Source organism: Impatiens glandulifera, chromosome 9 (genome assembly GCF_907164915.1).
Source record: "Impatiens glandulifera chromosome 9, dImpGla2.1, whole genome shotgun sequence".
Lineage (NCBI taxonomy): Eukaryota > Viridiplantae > Streptophyta > Magnoliopsida > Ericales > Balsaminaceae > Impatiens > Impatiens glandulifera.
Genome location: NC_061870.1, coordinates 38,711,247 through 38,732,789, shown reverse-complemented (window position 1 = coordinate 38,732,789; position 21,543 = coordinate 38,711,247). Strand labels below are relative to the sequence as shown.

The 21,543-nt window shown below is 35.0% G+C and overlaps 3 protein-coding genes across 4 annotated transcripts; 1 reads left to right on the top strand and 2 right to left on the bottom strand.

Moving 5' to 3' along the window:
- Positions 1-4,740: 4,740 nt before the first annotated feature.
- Positions 4,741-11,506, top strand: LOC124913846 (probable E3 ubiquitin-protein ligase ARI7). The gene is made up of 15 exons (XM_047454278.1): positions 4,741-5,211; positions 5,881-6,005; positions 6,254-6,359; positions 6,493-6,583; positions 7,126-7,298; positions 7,523-7,627; positions 7,724-7,812; positions 8,092-8,199; positions 8,304-8,394; positions 8,487-8,576; positions 9,467-9,514; positions 9,846-9,917; positions 10,287-10,386; positions 10,487-10,616; positions 10,722-11,506. Exons 1-15 carry the CDS (start codon positions 5,059-5,061, stop codon positions 11,041-11,043), a joined length of 1,803 nt encoding a protein of 600 aa, XP_047310234.1. The 5' UTR covers positions 4,741-5,058; the 3' UTR covers positions 11,044-11,506.
- Positions 11,507-11,723: 217 nt separating this feature from the next.
- LOC124913847 (gamma-secretase subunit APH1-like) lies at positions 11,724-13,704 on the bottom strand. 2 transcript variants are annotated; one of them, XM_047454280.1, is made up of 7 exons: positions 13,547-13,704; positions 13,290-13,445; positions 12,933-13,018; positions 12,667-12,792; positions 12,432-12,559; positions 12,210-12,347; positions 11,724-11,884 (listed from the first exon to the last, which is right to left on the bottom strand). In XM_047454280.1, the coding sequence occupies exons 1-6, from the start codon at positions 13,657-13,659 to the stop codon at positions 12,213-12,215; spliced, it is 744 nt and encodes a 247-aa protein (XP_047310236.1). In that variant the 5' UTR covers positions 13,660-13,704; the 3' UTR covers positions 11,724-11,884; positions 12,210-12,212. The 2 variants fall into 2 exon arrangements, with proteins under 2 accessions (XP_047310236.1, XP_047310235.1); XM_047454279.1 differs by lacking the exon at positions 11,724-11,884 and having other exon boundaries at positions 11,927-12,347.
- Positions 13,705-13,933: 229 nt separating this feature from the next.
- On the bottom strand, positions 13,934-19,449 carry LOC124916487 (exopolyphosphatase PRUNE1-like). The gene is made up of 13 exons (XM_047457209.1): positions 19,223-19,449; positions 18,221-18,755; positions 17,414-17,598; positions 16,977-17,054; positions 16,874-16,915; positions 16,681-16,725; positions 15,947-16,033; positions 15,581-15,707; positions 15,406-15,486; positions 14,870-14,995; positions 14,464-14,528; positions 14,240-14,348; positions 13,934-14,155 (listed from the first exon to the last, which is right to left on the bottom strand). Exons 1-13 carry the CDS (start codon positions 19,271-19,273, stop codon positions 14,034-14,036), a joined length of 1,653 nt encoding a protein of 550 aa, XP_047313165.1. The 5' UTR covers positions 19,274-19,449; the 3' UTR covers positions 13,934-14,033.
- Between the last annotated feature and the right edge of the window lie 2,094 nt (positions 19,450-21,543).

Sequence of the window (21,543 nt, the reverse complement as noted above, 5' to 3'; positions counted from 1 at the left end):
GAATGTTTCAAATATGGTCCAATTCTGCATATCTATTTCAGGGTTGCTGCTTCCCAAAGGCCTGGTTTCTTTATTTTTTTCGTATGTTTCTAGAAGACCTGTGTGAAAACACTACTTGTTAGTTGTATTGTAAACTTCATATTTATCATTTAAGTCTTTCAGTGCCCTAAATTGTTATCCAGTAATACTAAAAATGCATTGAAATTGTTCCAAGATATTATTTTTATTCTTGGCAAGTAGTGGGTTTTGCTTACAAACTTATTTTATTATTTCCAAAATCATACTAGTAAAGAAAACATATTGAATAGACAAATAGATTAAATGTAAAAAATATACAAAAATGCCTCTTAAATTCCACGTGGAAGTATTTATCAAAGAATGAATGAAAATTTCTTTAAACGCCCTTTCTATGTTGGTCGGGGATGTTCTTAGTTATCTCCAAAGACAAATTAAAATTTATAATTAGTAAGCAAAATCGAAAAAAAATTATTGTAAAATGTCTCAATATAAAAGAACAAAGTTAATGTAAAATGTCCCAATAGTTAAATTGTTTGGTTGTGATAGTCTTGAATATAAAAATTTGTAAGCATTCCATTTTTCTGCCAATGTTTGGTTGTGATACTCCATGAGCTAAAATTTGTGATAGGCTTGAATGTTTGGTTGTGATACTTCATGAGACACATATGCCAAAATGCAGATGAGTTGAAAACATATGGCCAAAATTTGGTATATTCACTTTCTACAAAATGCGAGAAATATACCAAATACGAGAAATACCAAATGCGAGAAATACCAAATGCGAGAAATACATTTCTCGTAATTGAGCGGTAAAACAGGCGCGCGAGGGATATTACAGACTTTTCACAAGGTAAAAAGGTCATTTTTGCCAACTTTATCAACCGTGGGCCTTTTATGTAATTAGACCTCTTATGAGGGCCATTTCATCAAATTTCCCTACGCGAATATCATATAAGAGGTGACACATTTATCCATGTACTAGTTTACATTCGTAGAAATAATATCAAGAGTGTGCATGAAAGCTTCAACTTCAATATATGTAGTAGTCAAATAAGTTAGCTTTTGAGGATTCGATCATTGTTGTTGGCAACTATTGCGGTTGTCGTCGCTCCTACCACCAATGTCCAAGCCGTTCTTAATGCCGCCACGACCTCCGGGTTGGATGCACTATCGATTAGAATTGATACGAAACGTTCTCTATCTCAAGAGTAATGAAAATAAGGTTTTTGCCAAGAGACTAGCAAAATGCTAGGATAAACATTGAAATGCATCATAGAAATACTCTACCAACAAAAATGATAATTATTGACAGAAGAGGTAAATCCACCGTCATGGATATTTCATATTAATGAAGGACAAACAGATGCACGTTCTGCAATACTTTTGAATAGTAAACTAAATTATTAAAAAAATAATTAAAGAACATAAATTAGTTTGAAAAGTTAAGCTTTAAACAATGTTATTTTAAAAAGAGGGTGACATGGTTAGAGAATATTAAAGGGAATGACGTGACATCACATCATTTATTGGAAAATGATAAAATGTGAGGAGAGAAGAAAGAAAATATTGTTATTTGTTCAGTCAATCAGATTGAGACACATCGTTCCTTCCCTATTCCCTCTTTCAAATTCGGTTAGTTCGATACTAACAAATGAGTAATGTGATACTTCACTTCAGTGCCGGCCCCGAGTTTTGGGCTGCCCTAGTCTAAAAAAAAACGTTAATTTTGACAGTTAAAAGAATGATAAAAAAAAAGGTTTTTGTGAGGTTAGAACTAATGAGCAGATATAAATCTTTTGTTTACATCCTAAACCACTAAACTAAATCTATTTATGTTTAAAAAATACTAAAAACTTCTTCTTTATTTTAATAAATGGGCTGTGTATATGCGTAATTTTATTTTTATGAGTGAAATATAAAACATCAAAATAACTTTCAAATTCCTTTCCCTAGGGTCAAACTTTTCAAAAATATTATTAAGGATTCTTACTAATATTTTAAATATTAAATAATAAAAATTTCTACCATCCTTAAAATTTAAACTCATCATATTTATCAATTTTAGCAGATAAATTCTCTTTCTTAATAAAAAAAAAAATTCTCTATAAATATATATTTTCTTTCTCTCCTAATATATATATATATAATATAGTAAAGACAAAAATAAAAAAATAAAATAAATTAAAAAATAAAGAACATGAGAGAAATAAAATAGAGAATATGATATATATTTCTCTCATATTCTCTATTTTTTAATTTATTTTAATTTTTATTTTTGTCTTATTATATTATATATAATATAGATATATATATATGAGAGGAGAAAGATAAATTAATTAAAAAAAATTAAAAAATTAAAAATTATATATAATATATTTATATAGGATGATAGAGAAATTAAAAAAATATATAAAAAGAAATCAGTTATTATTATTACTTTATAAGTTATGTGCATTTATAACTAAATTTGTTTATATATATATATATATATATAAATATAAAATTTAGGAATGAAAATATATATATTTTATATGATTAGTGGAAATATATATATATTATATAATAAAATTATATTATATATATTTTGTTTTATTTTATATTTTATTTAGAAATAAAAATATATATATTTTATATGATTAGTGAGAATAAATATTAAATACAAAATATATATATATACATACACAAAATAATAAAATTATTTCAACAATCTTAAGTGGTAGCGGTTAAAGTGTTCACATTTTATACTTAAGAACAGAGTTCGAATTCCATTCGAATCTCAAAACATTCAAATTTTGATTACGAGGCATCTGAAAGTGAGGTCAAAATTAGTGGCTGGTTTGGCGAGCATTTGAAAGTGAATGTCGAGTGCTGGGTCGTTTATCGACCGAGGGGATAAAGAGACATATGAAAAAATGTAAGTCACAAGATGAAGGTCAATTGAGAGTTAGTGGTTTGGATAAAATGTCTGATCAATTATGGTTGGTTGTTGATTTGTTGAAGTGATGAAGTGATGAGTAAAAAAGAGGTCGACTAGAAGATTGGTGAGTGGTTTGTCGAGTGATAAAGATGTAAACGGAAAAAAATAGGGTTGGTGGGTGGTTTATCGATGGGATAAAGAGGCATATGAGGGTAGGGGTGTTCATCGGTTCGGTTTTCGGATTATTCAAGTTCTTCGGTTCGGTTTATTCAATTTTTTAGTTTTTTTAGCCAATTCGAAAACCGAACCGAATTCGAATAAATTTTAATTAAACTAAACCTAATTCGAATTTCGAATAATTCGAATTCAAACGGAATTCGTTTTTTTTATGTTTTGGAACTAGCATAACTCAAAATAAATTGCACTAGCCGGAAATTAAACTCGAGTTTGTACCATGGCAGGGTATTATTCTACCATTAAACCATTAATACTTTTGTTTCCTTTTTTCTTTTATTATTAAATCTTGAATTCAAAATATTCTAATTTAATTATTTTGAACTTTTTTTTAAGTTAAGTTTAGAAGAATAAATAATAAAAAATGAATTCTATTTTTGGTTTGGTTTTCAAGTTGAAACCCAAACTCGAAAACCAATTCGAAAACCGTATTTGAATTCGAATTGGTTTGAAAATTTGATTCGAAAACCGAAAATGAAATTCGAATTCGGTGAATTCAAATTCGGTCGGATATTCGATTCAGACCAAATATTGAACACCCCTATATGAGGGGATAAAGAGACATGAAAAAGTGTGAGTCACAAGATGATGGTCAGTTGAGGGTTAGTGGTTGGGTTTTGACGATGGATAAGAGGTGTGTGATCAATTGAGATTTGTTGAAGTAAGAGTAAAAGAGAGGTCGACTAAGATTGATGAGTGGTTTGTCGAGGGATAAAAAGACGTATGAAAAAATGTTAGTCACAAGATTATGGTTATTGGGTGGTTTGCTGAGAGGATGAAGGGACATGAAAAAATGTGAGTTACAAGATGATGGTCAATTGGGGGTTAGTGGTTGGGTTTTGACGATAGATAAGAGTTATGTGATCAATTGAGATTAGTTGTTGATTTATTGAAGTGAGAGTAAAAGAGAGATTAACTAAAATTGGTGAGTGGTTTGTCGAGGGATAAAGAGACATATGAAAAAATGTGACTCACAAGATTATGGTTAGTGAGTGGTTTGTCGAGAGGATAAAGAGACATGAAAAAGTGTGAGTCACAAGATGATGGTCAGTTGGAGGTTATTAGTTGAGTTTTGACGATGGATAAAAGGTGTGTGATCAATTGAGATTGGTTGTTGATTTGTTAAAGTGAAAGTAAAAAATAGGTTAACTAAGATTGGTGAATGCTTTGTCGAATAATAAAGAGACATATGAAAAATGTGAGTCACGAGATTATGGTCAGTGAATGATTTGCCGAGAGGATAAAAAAGTATATGAAAAATTGTCAGTCACAAAATGAGGATCAATTGATGGGTAAGTGAGTACCAAAGAGATAAAATATATGTTAACATTAAACTTAATTTTTACAAACTAAAACAAATTTTAAATTAATTAGATTTGATTTATATTAATTTTATTTTAAAATATTTATAGATAAATGATGTTTTATATATATATATTTTTATTTATTATTAATAATAATAATAATAATAATAGTGTGAGGGTGATGATGATAATTCTCTTTGTAATAACAACAACAGCTAAGCTAAGCTTTGCATTTGTTTTGTTTTGTTTGATTTAAGAAGGAATTAGCAGGACGGTGTAGAGGCGAAAGGTAAATCCATAGCGGAAACGAAGGCCGACCCCAAAATTGAGGGAGGGACTCTTCTCTTCTCTTCTCTCGTTCCATTTCAATCTATCTCGTCTTTCCTTCAGATACCTAGGTACCTTTCCTATCAGCTCCCCTTCTCTATCTTTCTCCCTCGTGATGATGACGACGATGACGATGATGAGCTAACCATTTCATACCCCGTCTCCCTAAATCGCCACCGAATCGTTCTCTCTCTCTCTCTCTCTCTTTCTGTTATCGAAGCCTCTCGACAACTTTAGGGTTTTCTGATCTCCTTGGGAATGGAATCCGATGATGATATGCATGATCACGAGTCTCTTGACTACTACAGCGGTGGTGACTCGGCCGAGTACAGCGACTACGACCACGGCGATTACCATTTCATAGACAATGACTCCGATGACTCGGATGATATCGTTGCTAGCAGACAGCAGGTGACTTTCTTGTCGATTTTTTTTATCATCTACCAACTTCCTTGGCCGTCGTTTTTTAGGGTCTTCTTCTCCTTTAGAATTCCTGTTTCAGTTAAAAGATGTTCTCATTTTCAAATACTCCAACTGCATCTTTCTGGGATTTTGGGCATTGGAGGATTTATTTTGTAATCCATCCCTCTATATAAACTAATACGCTCTTTGCTTCTGTTTTGTTGATCCTCCTCCTCCTCCTCCTTAGTTCGTTGGTCTGGATTGTTTATTATAGCTAGCGTCTTTTATGGGTTTTGCTGAAACAAACTAAACTTTGTTTTGACTAGTCGAGCAATTGGCACTTATTTTTTTATTCCCATGTTGATGATTTTGAACATAATTTCTTCATCAAACTTTAACCATTTTTTGAAAATGGTCCGGTCATGCATACATGAATTCTTAGCCTCTACCACGCCATGCTAAATTAGTCTCCTCATGTAACTTTAAGCATATAGGCATACTTTGCTTCAATACCCCACCAATTTTTGTAATGGTAGATGGTTATAGTTTTAGACTTAGGAATTGGAAACATTGTCACTCTTACATAGGAATTAAGATTTCCAAAAGCTACTTTCCAAGTTCTTCATACTATTTTTTCCCTAACCGGTTTCAATTTTTTGACCGGTACTTTTTTTTCAGAAAAACTTTACTGCCCTAGAAGATGCAGATATAAGACAGCGTCAAGAGGATGATGTCACAACTGTCTCAACTGTTCTTTCCATATCAAGAGTAGCTGCAAGCATCCTACTTCGTCATTATCACTGGTAATATTTGTACCGCACTTTCTTTATACAACAGTGTTTGAGCCCCGCCCCATCAATAACATAGTACATGATATCTTTATTTTGAGGGACTGATTCTGGCATATGCCAGTTTTTCTTTTCCCTATTTAAACCTGACAAAATTTATGAGTTTACAATGTTCTGAAGCTGTATGTAGCATGCCTGATGCGTTTCTTCAACTTTTTCCTAGCTTGCCATATTTCCGCTTTCTCACAAATTGAACTGCACAGGAGCGTTACTGATGTACATGAGGCATGGTTTGCTGATGAAAATAGAATCCGCAATGCTGTGGGCTTAATGGAAGGGCCAATTGTGGAGGTCCCAAATAGTAGAGAAGTAAGTTATTGGATTTGGAAGTGTATGCACTATTGCTGAATGTGTTACGATTCTGGGTATGAAGATTAGTTAACATAATCATCATTGGTTCTCATATTTTAACTATAAATTTTTTTATGAACGTCTTTGTCAGGTAAGTTGTGGGATCTGTTTTGAGAGCTATCCCATGGATCGAATCAGTGCAGCTGCTTGTGGTCACCCTTTCTGCCGTACTTGTTGGAAAGGTTTGGCTCGCTAGTATCTGAGTGTTATTTTCCTTATGTCTCAACTTGTAAGAATCAGATTGGAAGCTATTGCAAGTCACTTTCTGTAATCATCTCATTCTCTTGTCACGCCCTCCTTGCACTAGTAACTAGTCCAGAAACTTCACTATTCCCTCACAATTCTTGTATATTTTTATGGATGCCGGTAACTTCCTAGTTCAAGTGTTTTGCTAGACGATTTGATTGCGAAAATATCTTTGATCATTACACTGCCTACTTATAGTTGCTTGCAATTTTTATTTTGTTTCTGCACGGATCCTTTCTCTATCTGATATTTATTCAGCAAAGTTCTGTAGTACAACATTGTCCCTGATACAAAGTTGTTCTGTGACCTTGGTGACGCTAGAAAGTCATTTGTAGGTTGTAGTTTGGTTTCTCTTGTACTACATAGATTATATAGATACTTCTTGTGTTCATCCTGGGACAGTCTTCATTTGTATTTTATATTTATCTGCGAAGATACATCTTATATTTTTCTAACCTTCGCTACAATTTTCTTCTAGCTTATATCAATGTTTCTGTCGATGGTGGTCCTGGGTGCTTGATGCTGAGATGCCCTGATCCATCTTGCGGAGCTTCTGTGGGTCAAGACATGATCGACTCTATGGCATCTAATGAAGATAGAGAGAAGTATGCCCGCTACCTTCTCAGATCTTATGTTGAAGATAGTCGAAAGGTACTATATGGATATGGATTTTCTATATTATGTAAATAAGAGTTTGTGAACTTAGCTCAAGGGGTAAGAGTCTTGAAAAAACCTTGCTCTCCAAAACAAAAGAAAAAGTCAATGAACTGATAATAGTTTGTAGAATAATTAGTATGTTATATTGCTATTTACAGTCAATGCCATGCCTTCTAGTTGGTTTATGCTCTGGTTATTGGTCTATAATACTTTGGCAGATAAAGTGGTGTCCTGCTCCAGGCTGTGAGTACGCGGTAGAATTCGTTATTGGTAGTGGAGGCTACGATGTTACATGCCTTTGCTCATATGGGTTCTGTTGGAATGTAAGTGGTGGTTTGTTGGTTCATAGTGCTAGATACATGATTTTTGGTCCCAACTTGTGGGGTTATCAAGTTGCCCTTTCTGTATTGAGTTTGCAGTGCACAGAAGAAGCTCACCGTCCTGTAGACTGCGGCACTGTTGCCAAGTGGATTTTAAAAAATAGTGCTGAGTCGGAAAATATGAACTGGTATGATTTTGAATATTTTCTTGGTGCCGCTAGCCACATTTTATCCTTTCTATTTGGCTTTTATTGACATTCAATTCTTAATCTTTGGCACTTTGCTGCGATTTGTCTTCATCATCTACTTTAGGCTTAGCTAACAAACAGGCTTTTAATTTGACCGATTTCTTTATATATATATATATGTTAAACATGAAAAGTGCATGGTTAAAGTTATGTTCCCTATCTTGAGTTGATACATTTTATATTCCATTTCTGCTAAAAATGCCATGTTACTACCAACAGGATACTTGCAAATTCCAAGCCATGCCCCAAGTGTAAGCGCCCAATAGAGAAAAACCAAGGTTGTATGCATATGACCTGTACGCCGCCTTGCAAATTTGAATTCTGCTGGTAATTAGCTTTCTTATTACTATCCTAAGTTCACTCTCCTTGTTTGGAAGATTATAGTTGAGTATCTTGTTCTATTTGCAAATAAATTGACATGTTTTATTTAGGCTTTGCCTTGGGGTATGGTCAGAGCATGGAGAAAGGACAGGCGGTTTCTATGCATGTAATCGTTATGAAGCAGCAAAACAAGAGGGAGTGGTAAATGGACGGGATTTAATATCTCCTTGGTATTTAAAGTTATATTCTGGATATCTGACTGCCTCTTCTGTTTACCTTTTGCAACTTAATAGTATGACGAAACTGAGAGGAGGAGAGATATGGCTAAGAACTCATTGGAGAGATACACGCATTACTACGAACGGTGGGCAACAAATCAGTCGGTATAATTAAAACCCTAATGTGTAATGTATCCTCATTGTTTGTATGAACTTTCATTTCTTAGTAAAGCTTGTGATGTTATTTCTGTTTTGCTAATAGCATTTGTCAAAGCACCTACTTGAACTTAGATTACAAAACATGTATTTTGGAGAATCAATAGGTTTTTATCACGTGGCCCTGGGATTGCTCAGTAGATCTTCTGAAGGAATGACATCTTCATAAATTGTTTCACTTGCTGGCAGCTATTTTATGTTGTAATCTTCTCTTATTAGGGAGACCATCCTTCATGCACATGTCAAATGTATTATGTAGAATGCCATCTGATAGAATTGGCAGAATTAGGTGGTAGTAACAACTTTGTCTCTGACATGATGTAATGGCCACATTATTCATGTGTTTGTGGTATTCTAGGCTCTTAAATCATAGTCTTTCTGATAAATGGTTGTTCCATGATCCTTTTACTTGCGTGTCAGCCTTTCGTTTTTAGTGAAGCACAAAATTGAAGTAATCCCCTCGTCTAGCCTAACGGCAACAAGAGTTGGATATCTCCATCCTCCCTGAGTTCTGGGTTTGAGCCATCAGGCGACATGTTCCGCTCGCTTGTTTAATTGTGTTTGCGGCGGGATATGTGCTTAACCAGTGGGGATTAGTCGCACTCCGAAGGAGAAGCGGAACCCAGCAATCTAAAATAAAAAATTGAAGTACTATTTTGAAAGTATGAATGCTGAGGTCATTCGTGAAATTCTCTAACAAAATGGAAACTTTTACTGTGTCCTGAAAAGCTATTTTGATCTTATTCTTTGTATTGTGAAGTGATTATATTTCACCATTTGTCAATTTCACGACATTATGTAAAAGTTTCAACAATATTGTTTTTCTTCAATGCTGGCAGTCAAGGCAGAAGGCTCTTGCTGATCTACATCAGATGCAGAGTGTGCAAGTAAGCTACTTGAGTTTCTTGCTTGCTAATAAGTGTAATTTATTATACTGATTGACAAGACGACTTTTCTTGATATATTAAACTTTGATGCTGGACTATGCTTTAGCCCAATAGTAATTTATTATGTTGAGAATTGGGATCTCATGTTTTATCAATGGACATGTTTCCCATAATTTTACTTGATAGTTTTTATTTTTATGTTATTTTGGACCATGGTCTTTAAATAAAATGATATAAGCTAAAGCATAGTAATATTGTTCAATCTTCAGCCACCACACCACCTGTATATATATTTCCCTGTTTAATACTTCTCCATCGGCATGCATGACAGCTTGAAAAGCTTAGTGACAAACAATCACAGCCTGAGTCGCAGCTCAAGTTCATCATAGAGGCCTGGCTACAGGTAGATACGAAGTGTTCCTTGCTCTTGTCATTTTATCTATAAAAAGCACAATGCTCAGAAAAAAGAGCCTTTGCTACCAATGTATTAGAGCTGTTGGAGCATTATAGAAAGGCATTTGAGGAATATCTTGCATGTGACTTCAAAAGATAGTGTGAAGAAAAAAATGTTTCGTCTCTTTTCTGATTAATATTGGACTAATTAATGCACTCGAGCTAAGGGTTCTCTCATTCTTTGGCATGTTGCACTCGAGCTAAGGGTTGTCTCATTCTTTGGCATGTTTTGCTTGTCACTCTTCATTTTTAACCATGGGATGTACACGGATTATAATAATTATTAAGATGGCTATTTGTGTTTGGTTCCTACATGTAGATAGTTGAATGTAGACGTGTTCTAAAATGGACATATGCTTATGGATTCTACTTACCGGATCATGAACATGCGAAGAGGCAATTTTTTGAATACTTGCAAGGTAGGAAGGGAAGGGTTAATTGATGACCTACATATATTGAAGTATTATTAAATGTTGCATTGACAAGAGACACGCAGTTAGTTGCATATATTATGTGCAGGTGAAGCTGAGGCTGGTCTGGAGAGGCTTCATCAATGTGCTGAAAAGGATCTGCAGAGCTATCTGAATGGTGAAGGTGGTCCATCACCTGATTTTAATGATTTCAGGACAAAGCTTGCAGGATTAACAAGGTAAGAAAATGAGAAAATTTGTTGTATTTGTTTATTGCCTATTGGTATGAGCAGAGAGAGAGAGAGAGAGACTAACATATTTGGTGGTTACACACACACACACAGTGTTACTCGGAATTACTTTGAGAACCTGGTTAGAGCACTAGAGAATGGTCTGTCAGATGTTGATTCTCAAGGGGCTTGTAGCAGCAAGGCGGCTGGTGGTGCTGTAGCCAGCACAAGCACAAAAAACAAGGGAAAGGGCGGCGGTGGTGGTGGAAGAGGAGGAGGAGGAAAGGGAGGTGGTGGTCCAAAGAGTAGTGGAACCAATAATAATAACACCTCACTAAGTAGTTCATCCTCAGATGATTCTTGGGCCTGTGATCAATGTACTTATATGAATGTCAGAATCTTCACCACATGTGAGATGTGCCATCATCATCGCTGATGATTAAAAAACATGCAAATACGTTTAATTTTGCAAAATAGACCCCCACCACCCACCCAACCAACTTTATTATGAAGGAAAAATGATAGATGCTTTTGTGGATGATGATGGAGTTGGGATGACCTGACCTGTGGTGATGGAGGCTAAATAGTGGAAGCAGAGGGAAGAGAAAGTTGGGGTGGTGGGGGAATGGAATATGGATGTGTAAGAATGGAGTATGCATGTGTAGTAGTAGTTGTTGTTGTGTATATATTACTATATAGTATAGAAGAGAAGGAGATCCATCTTTTTTTATTTTTATTATTAACAGTTGATTTGATTTACTTGTGGGGGTAGTAGTACTCTAGTACCAACAACAATAACAAAAACCGCCAAGTCAAGTGGCAGTGCAACAAATGTTATATACTAGTTGTTACTATATGCCTCTTCTCTTGTGCAAATACATTACAAATGTTTGTTGTATCATGATCATTTTGTTTTCTCCTCACAAATCATTATGGGAGGAGTATTTTTCATGTCTGCTGTCTAATAAAAAGAAGAAGAGCCAGACAAAAGAAAGAAGGATAAACTGTGACAACATTTAATTAATTGGGAGGCACCCAATGTTTTAACTATCATATTGATGGGAATTTTTTACCATGTCACCTGCCTTGCTGCTCATAATAAGCAGACTAGCAAACTCACCTGCTTTGCTGCTCATAATAATCTGACTAGCAAAAACCATGGCCCTGCTCATCCAATTCTAATTCTAGGTCTCTATCCTTTCTTCAGTAGTAGAATCTCTCTGGGTATAAATAACAAGATCAAGAGCCGCTGCTACCTAGGCCATCCAATCTTATACCTAAATGAGACGGGGGGGAGTACAAAAAAAATAAAAGATTAATCTGAATTGTAAAAAAAATTAATCCACTACTGACAATACAATCTTTTTATAGCCTTTCACAGTCGGTGTCTTTTAGGATTGAATAGTTTTCCAAATAGGATTCTTGTCCATAGTGACTTGATATAGTTGATACCCTTTCTTCTTCTTTTAAACAAAAGGAAAATAAAAATAAAATTCAAATGCGCCATCAAAACGTGTGTGCAGAGCAGCAAGCAAAGAAGGCTTTGAGTTTGAAATAGAATTTTATCCACAAGTAACCATTGAGAGAAGTTGGGATTATTACATTTCATTGCCTGCCTCGATTTTCTTCAATCAATTTCTGATGTACCATCTTTCCACAATAAGCCAACGTCACTACTGCCATTAAATAAAGGAGAGGAACGCCGACAATGCATCCTCCAGATGCAAGATTTGACAGTGTCTGAGAAACATTTATTATGGCGTGTTAGTATATAATAAGAAGCAAAAGAGGAGGAAACAAACAAACAAAGAGGTTCTTTCTTACCAGCATTCCGGCAATCAGGTGAACTATTGGGACAAACACTTGCCCCAATCTACTTCCTTCAGCATAACCACTAAATGCGATCACCATTGAGAATGTGTGTATTGTCACAAAAGCCAGTGCAACAATGGCTGCAGAAAGCCAATTTATGAAATTCTATGCTTGTGAAACAATATATAAATTAAAAACTAAACAAATGAATGGATGGATGTTGAAATGGTTAGTTTAGCTCGCTCACAAGAAACAAGAAAGAATGGTATTTGTGGGCATTTCTCCACATAAAATGTTGCAGGACCAAATGCAGGGGTTAAGAGACCAAGGCAAAAGAAGACAGCATGGGCTACACCATGACCTAACCCACCAGCTGCACACAAATTGATTCACACAAATCTGTGAGGCAAATTAAAACAATAAGAAAATGGACATGGACATGGACATGATATAGTATTATTATTAACACTGATGGACATGATCTCCTAAACGAGCTAGCTACTTACTACTCACCAAGGGCGATTTGCATCTTGTCCGTCCAAAACAGACGCGGTTTTGAGACTCTGTCTGCAAAAGCATCCAATACATCCTCCAACTTCCTACCATTCCCACATATAACATCATCAACCAGACCACACATGTTATGTTGTGCTCTGCACTAAGGCTAGATAGATAGATAGGTGGGTGCTGAGATTCATTCATTCATTCATTAATTCCATTCAACAACACAACTGTTCCTCGTGTTTTGATTTGTTTTGTTTCATCTAAAATATAATAATAATAATAATAATAAAGGGTAGTATTTGTTTGAGAAAGAAAGAAAGAAAGAAAGGAAAAGAGAAAAAGAGAAAAAGAGAAAACACATATTACTTGTAAGCCTTCCAGAAGAAAATGCGAACTAGTTCTTGAAAACCAACAGAAGTGATGATAAGAATGGCATAAGGCCACCAAGACGCAGTGTTCAAGGGGAGAAAAGCTCTCCAAGCTCCAGATAGCACGATCAGACTTATAAGCCAGACGAGTGTACTAGAGATACATAGATAGATACATGTTACTGGCTGTTGTAAGAAACCAATAATAATAATATAATGAAATCCATTGCTAGAGGAGAGGAGACTGGAGAGTACCTTGATAGGACGGTAAGGATGAGAAAGGGTTTCTTGGAGATAACTGCAATGAAGAGGGAGAGAGAGGGACCTAGGGCTACCAAGGCATACCCGATCCCGGCTGCCAAAGTCATTCTTTCTTTCTTTCTTTCTTGAATCACCAGATCGATCGATCGATCTATCTATCTATCTTTCAACAAGAAATGCCGCAAGCAACCCACCCCGCTAATAATATTATAAAAATATAATTAATTATAATTTGATCGATTGATTGATTTTATTTTATAAAAATTTTATTTGTAAAAATCATTTAAATTTATTCCTAAATTCAAATCAAAAATTATTATTTAATAAAATACAAATTAATTGCTTATAAATAAATATAATAGAAAAACACAACAATAAAAATATTATAATAATTATTTCATTCCTTTAAATTGGAAAATACAAACATAATATATATAGGAGTTCTGTTACAAAAATATTTATTTATTTATTTATTTATTAATTAATGAAGATCTGTTCCACTAAATTCTTCCAACAACCTCTCGATTGTCTTCCTGGAGGAAACCAGCTTATCAACCTCAAACACTTTGATTTTTTTGTCACATAATAATAATCCGCCTCCTCCTGCAGCATGACATTACATGACATGTCCAAATTAATAATTTTATTTTCATTACAAATTTAATAATGACCTACCTACCTACCTACCTGGTAAAAGATGATGATGCTTAAGTGGCAGTTGGGACGATTTTGAATTAAGAAAGTGAAGCATCTCTTTCAGTTGCTCCATATATTCAGCAGATATCAGGATTTCTCTCTACATCCATCAGACAGACAGACAGACAGATACACTACCATTCATAACTCATCATCAATGAACCAAATTTAAAGTTCAATCCAAAAATTAAAATAATATATATATAAAATAAAACCTTGAAGTTCCTCTCGCAGTCATAATAACCAGAAACAATCACGAGTAGACCGATTCTCTCCATTTCTGCAACACAGTATTTCATTAGAAACAAGTAGTACCATCAGCTATTGTTACAGAATTTATGAAATATGATCAAACAAATAAATTTGGGCATCTCTATCTATTACAAGTATATGTAATATGATTGATATGAAACTTCTTCAGAATGTCATATTTAAAATCTGAAGAGCAAAGACACGAGAAAATAAGAGAGATAATAAAAGGCAGCAAGTTACCCCCACATTACTATCACCTACTGAGACAAACTCAGACAGTAATTATATAGTTGGAAAAAAAAAATGGTTACATCTCAAGTTGAAAGTATGCAATTATGGCGGATGTCATAGAAAAAATGGTTCACTCACGTTGAAAGTATGCAATTTGTTGCACCGAAGAATCAGCATGAGCAAGAAGCTGTCCAATCGAAAGGCCAATTGAACTCATCCAAATCTGAGACATAGTCCTTCTTGAATCAATACCATCTGGTTTACCTAATAGAACATAATCCACATGCATAATGTCAGTGACCACAAACATATGTTTCATTTCTTCTGCATATCAAAAGAACAAAATCATATGTTCCATCCAACTGCAGTTTTGAAACAAGCAAGCATGTCATCAAATTCTTCATAATCTATTAATCTGAGGTAGAATATTTTCAAAATATGAACTTGGAACACAGAACAGTCAATTCAGCACTAGAAAGGATAAAGGAAACAAATCCAGGACCTGAAACTCAGTAGTCGGATTCTCAAGTATATGTGAAATTGCATATTCATTATTCACCAAGCCTCCAACTTATCGTTTTCGTGACTATCGGATAATATATATGATTTGGATATAAAGCTCAAGCAATGATTAACTGCATTAACAACATATCATAGTTAAGACATGTCCAGACCTACTCTTGTCCACTTCTTGAAATCCTTCCGCAAGATATCCCCTATACTGAGGTTGGATAAATCATACATTTTGTATCTCACTGAAAAAGTTAAATGCCGGGAATCAATAGCATGCTTATGCTTTTGGATAAAAACAATTATTACTCATATTCATGACGGAGAATGAAAACTTACAGATCTGGTAAAGACCATCCAGTCCAAAACGACCAGCCCCATTAATGAGTAAGGTGGCCATGTATTTATCCTTGGTTGTACACTGAAGATTAGTTAAGTTGCTAGTATCCATGAGTATGCCTGCCAACTGCACACAATGGAAAGATTAGGAAATATTCAGGAGCTGTTGACCAGAGAAAACTTGCAAAAGAAAATTACTTTCTTTTTATGTGATCATTTTCCAGGAAAAAACTTAGAATTGGGAGGGCGATCCTCCCGGTGAACTGACCGTACCCAAAATGATCATATTCTTGGAAAACAATATCTTGATTATTTTTGTAATGAGACAGAAGAGTTCAGTAATCAACAAACAGAATGAATATATACCAAAAGTCTACTGAATCCCTGTGCAGACAATATCTCAGGTGAAGTGGTGGCAATTTTTTCTGCGACATGTGCACAGGAAGAACATCCCTGAAATTTGAAGCAGCAATAAAATTCTGATGATTGGTTGATTAATTTACAAGAACAGCAAGTAAAGATTCCATGAGCATATAAAGAGAGAACATGTGAATATATATATTTACACTCCTAATATTCACCCATTTTAATACATACCCTCCAAATTGAAACAAAATAACATAGCAAATCACCCTTAATTGATGGAAGCACGTTCGATGGAAATTTTACTGTTAATCGACTTCCTGAATGAATTGAAACTTATTCAAAAAACAATAAAAAAATCAAGGGAGTATTATGCATGTCTTTTCTCTAAAGTATCAGTTAATATGAGGGTGAAGCATTTGAATGTCTTGGGGAAAGTTCCTAGGGAAAGTAAAATTTCCCTTCAAGGAGGGAACAAAAGGTTCCCCCTTCTATAAAGTGTATTATAGTGTAGCCTTGAAGAGAAATAAATTCAACTTTTGATGCTGGTTGTCTATATTGCCTTGTGACTTAAGCATTGGAAAGTAACCGAAATAGATTCACTTTGGAAGCCATCACATGATTGAAACCTTTCAAAATAAATCAGATATTTTTGCCTCTGCACTATTATATTTATTTAGAACCTCCAAGAATAACACAACCAATTATTCTATTTTATATTAATATTATCACCGAACCTCTTTCAAGGTAATATTCTGAACCCAAGGGTATGCAGGATCTCCCTGTTAAACAATTAAACATTAAGTTAGGATTAATTTAATCCTATTTGCAATTCGAATAGGAATCTGAGCTCATTTTACAGCCATCAATCTTTATCATATCCTTCCATACAAAGTATCTTATAAGATAAGGTGAGAGAGAAAATACTACCTGTTGGAAATTGAATATTTCAACCAAAGCTTCCTTCAGCACCTGTTCAAGAAAATCAATAAAAATTGTCCATACACATTCACCCTATTCAGTTAATTCATACCTCTAGTTTGGTTGGGAGTTTGTCACCATTTAAGACCAGCTTCAGACTTCCAAACAGATCATAATATGACAGGTCAATCTGTTGAAAATTTCACGATTAGGAATGACTTCTTAAGCATTGACCCGGCAGAAATTTCAGATCCAGCGTGACAAACTCAGTTAATTAGAGAAGGGTCAAAATAAAAATTCTTAAATACAGTTACGAATCATGATGAATTGATGATCCTAGCATACCAGGAACTCATCTTGTACCAACATAAAGGAGCTAGACGAATTGCCTAAAAAAGAAAGTTCTTTATGTGCTAGGTGTTCATCTTTCTATGCATCAACCAATTACATGCCTATGATGCCTACCAGGAGTTAGTTACGAAATCATCACATGGGAAGGACAAATACTAAAAATATATTGACTGAAGTTTTAAGCATTGACAAATATACCTCATCAATAAAAATCATTGATGATTGATCTATACGACATGAAACAAGCAACCACTTGATCTCATTATGGTTGTCAAGATCAGCTCTCTTCATGTTGATAACTGGCACAGTGCACAAACTGCTACATTTCCGTGTTTCATTCAAGTAAAAGGCATACATGATGGTTGAAGCAACTGATCCAACATCTGTGAATAGCCATGTCAAATTAGAAAAAGCAAATAAACATAGCTAGGGACTGGAGAAAGCTCTTTTTGTAATGTTTTTGTCTTATGCTTAAACGACTCTCATTAATATTATTTTCATTGACCTTTTTTAAAATAAAAAATAAAAATTGGGGTTTGCTATATATATTTATCATAGATCACCATTTAGCCAGCCATGGTAGTTTCTTACAGCTGCAAGCAGTCATATACTTCTGAAGTCCTACTAGCTAGGCACTATTTGACTGGAAAGAAGCTTATTTCGCTAGTTGAACTTACACAAAAGCTCATTTTTCTTGCTTAACTTGGTCCGGTTCAAACTGCAGTCAAAACTTGTGTTTATTCTTGTTAAATCTTAATTTTTTTAACAAACACTACACTAAGCTTTTACACTATCCCGACTTTAGAGCTGCTTGATTAAGGGTAAAATATATTGTCTGGTAGTGTAGTTGACAAAAGGAGCAGTTGATCCAATCAAGTACATATAAAGTTAAGATATCTGAAAATATATATCAACAATATGTATATATATATATATATATATATATATATATATATATATATATATATATTTTATTAGAAGTGGAATTTTTGTCCAGGGACTTACCAGGTAGATCTTGCCCGATAACAGCACGCAAGAACTTTCCTGGAATTCCAGCATTAACATCATCCTTCCTTGCCTTAAGATAAAGATTAAGCCTATTGACACTTTCAGACAATTCTACAACTTCCATGTTAGGTGAATGTCCATTATAGAATGAAGCAGCTGATGGAGGAAGTGAGATTCCAGAAAAACTTGTTCTCTTGTTTACGCAATATAAATTTTCAATTGCAGGCTTCACTAGTAGAATATCACGAAAATGACTTTCTTGGGCTGATTCATGAGGAGGGATGTCAACAGAGCCCAGGACGGCCCCACCATTTTTCAAATCAATTTCTGAATCTGATTGAATAGCGGGGAACAATGTCCTTTGGAAAAAATGTCTTTTATGACTATGAACAATATTTGATGGTGATCTCGAAATGTTTTGGGGAATCTTACTTTGAACATCAAGAGTATTCTTATTGTCAATCACAGCAGGCCCACCACCCCTCCTCATGCCATCGAAAAATGGATTATCACGGGCACGAGTGTATGGCTCCTGAACACCAAAAGAAAAATTCTTCTATTTGAGATGTTTATCATCCATCAACAGAAGAAGCTAGGCAACATTTAAACCAATTCATTTTTTCCTAAAAGTGTAGATGATTGCTGGCATATTTGGATCAGCTAGTGGCATGTTTATAAATGGTGATACTACTTACAAATAGTTGGATTAGTTTCTGACATAAACTTTGTGTAACGCAAAATCCATGTGATCATGGTGAAACAACCAAACCATTCTAACATTTTTACTAAGTGTCTTTAATAACAGAAGAAATAGCAGAAATCCTTTTGTTTTCCAGAGTTCAGCCATAATCAAATAGCACCATAATCCACTAGTATTTTTCGAAAAAAAAAATCAGTATTTGTAGAGTTGCGTATCTCTAACTAAACAAGTTTAAGTCTACATCAATAATCTCAATGATCTTTACGCGAATCATTATCAAAGGAAGAGAAGAATCAAACCTGAGGATTAAGATAGCGTGGCGACATACTGGAGGTCGATCTCTGCATCATCTATGTCTGAGAGTAATTAAAAAGGCTGCAAAAGAATTTCGGATGAAGTTACGAGGGAAAGCGATGCTGCATATTATCCCCAAGACAGTCACTTGTACTCTTCTCCCTTCTCTGACCTTGTTCATTGTAGGATCCGCCATTTCTAGAATCTCTCTGCAGTAGGTTGCAATGATAAGTTTTAGCAAAACGGCAAAATAGCGAAATTTGACTAAGTGACCCAAAAAGGGAGTAAATGAGCGGGCTTAAATACGGTTGGTGACCGCATCATATTTTTTTAACGAAATTATCCATGTCACGAAACGCAACCACCGGTTGCGAGACGCAACCGGATGCCATGTGAAAAGTCCACATTCGAATTGTCGGTTGCGTCTCGCGAATGCCGGTTGCATCTCACGATTGTCGGTTGCGTCTCGCGAATGCCGGTTGCTTCTCGCAACCGGGGTGCGTCTCGCGATTGTGAACTTCTCACATGACATCCATCCGGTTGAGTCTCGCAACCAGTGGTTGCGTCTCGCGACAAGGACAATTTCATAAAAAAAAAATAAGAAGTAGTTATCAGCGCATTTAAAATTATGTGCTGGTTACCAACTCATTTACCCATATTAAGAGGGTCATTTCGTCAAATTTCCCGCAAAATGTCATTTATCTTAAAACACAAGCTTTAATGTTTTTAATACAAAGAGAGGAAATATGGGGAAATTTGATAAAATGACCATAATAATTGTTTAATGGGGAAATGACTCGCGCTTAGTAAAAATGGCGCAAATGACCCCTTCATATTTTTCGGACAAAAATACCTCTGTCGCGTCACGCGATGCTGCGTCGCGTGACGCGACGAAATCCTAATTCGTCGAGTGTGTTGTCGCGTCACGAATTAGGGTTCTGTATTCGTCGAGTGTGTCGTCGCGTGCCGTCGCGAGACGCGACCGCCATCGTATGACTCCAACGAATTAGGGTTCCGTATTTGTCGAGTGTGCCGTCGCGAGACGCGACCGCCATCGTGAGACTCCAACGAATTAGAGTTTCGTCGCGTCACGCGACGGAATATTTTCGTCCTAACATAGAAGAAGTGGTCATTTTCGCAAGTTTTATTGGGCGCTGATCATTTCCCCAAATAAAAACTTTATTAGAGGGAAATTTGATGAAATAACCCTCATAAGAGGGTTATTTCCAAACTTAGCATAGGTTAAGTGATTTTTTCAAATATAACCTTTTCTCTATGGAAAATGTCTCTTTTGCCCTTAAATTAAAAAAAAAAATTCACTTCCTCTTTCTCCTTCCCTTCTTTCGTTTTCCCTCCCTCTCCCTCTTTTCAACTCTCTCCCTCCTCCGTCTTCGACCGATCCAGCCCTCCCTCTCCCCGACGACGAAAAACTCCCGAAACATCGATGACGATCCAAACCCACGTAACTCTTCCTCTCCCCTGACCCCCGACGAGCCCCCGACGAGAAGCAGAACGACTATCCATTGAAGGTGAGTTTAGGGTTTTATCTTCCATGTTTTTCCCGTTTTCTATCAGAGTTTTCCCGTTTTCTATCGTTTATATTCCATGTATACTGAAATGGAAGAATGGTTTAGTCTTTATTGTTTAGGTTTAGGCTTAGGTTTAGGTTTATTGGCTGACTGAATCGTTTTGGGTTTAAAATGCATCTGTCAAAAGCTGTTGCAGGTTGTCGAAAAATCAAAAATAATTCTAGGTGTTAAAAATGGGTAATTGCAAAGGTTTATTAGAAAACCTTCGGTTTTAATTTTCCCCAAATTATTAATTGCGGAAGTTTTTCAATAAACCTTCGGTTTTGACTATTCAAAAAAAATAAAATAATTCTAAGTGTTGAAAAAGGGTAATTACGAATGTTTATTGAAAAACCTTCGGTTTTAACTTTCCCCAAAAATAATTTTAAGTGTTGGGAAGGGGTAATTGCAAATGTTTATTGGAAAACCTTTGGTTTTAACTATTCCAAAAAACCCAAAATAATTCTAAGTGTTGAAAAGAGGTAATTGTGTAAGTTTATTGGAAAACTTTCGGTTTTAACTTTCCCCAAAAATAATTTTAAGTGTTGGGAAGGGGTAATTACGAAGGTTTATTAGAAAACCTTTGATTTTAACTTTCCCCAAATTGTTAATTGCGAAGATTTTTCAATAAACCTTCGATTTTGACTTTTCCAAAAAAAACCCAAAATAATTCTAAGTATTGAAAAGGGGTAATTGCGAAGGTTTATTGGAAAACCTTCGGTTTTAACTTTCCCCAAAAAGTAATTACCGAGAGTTCT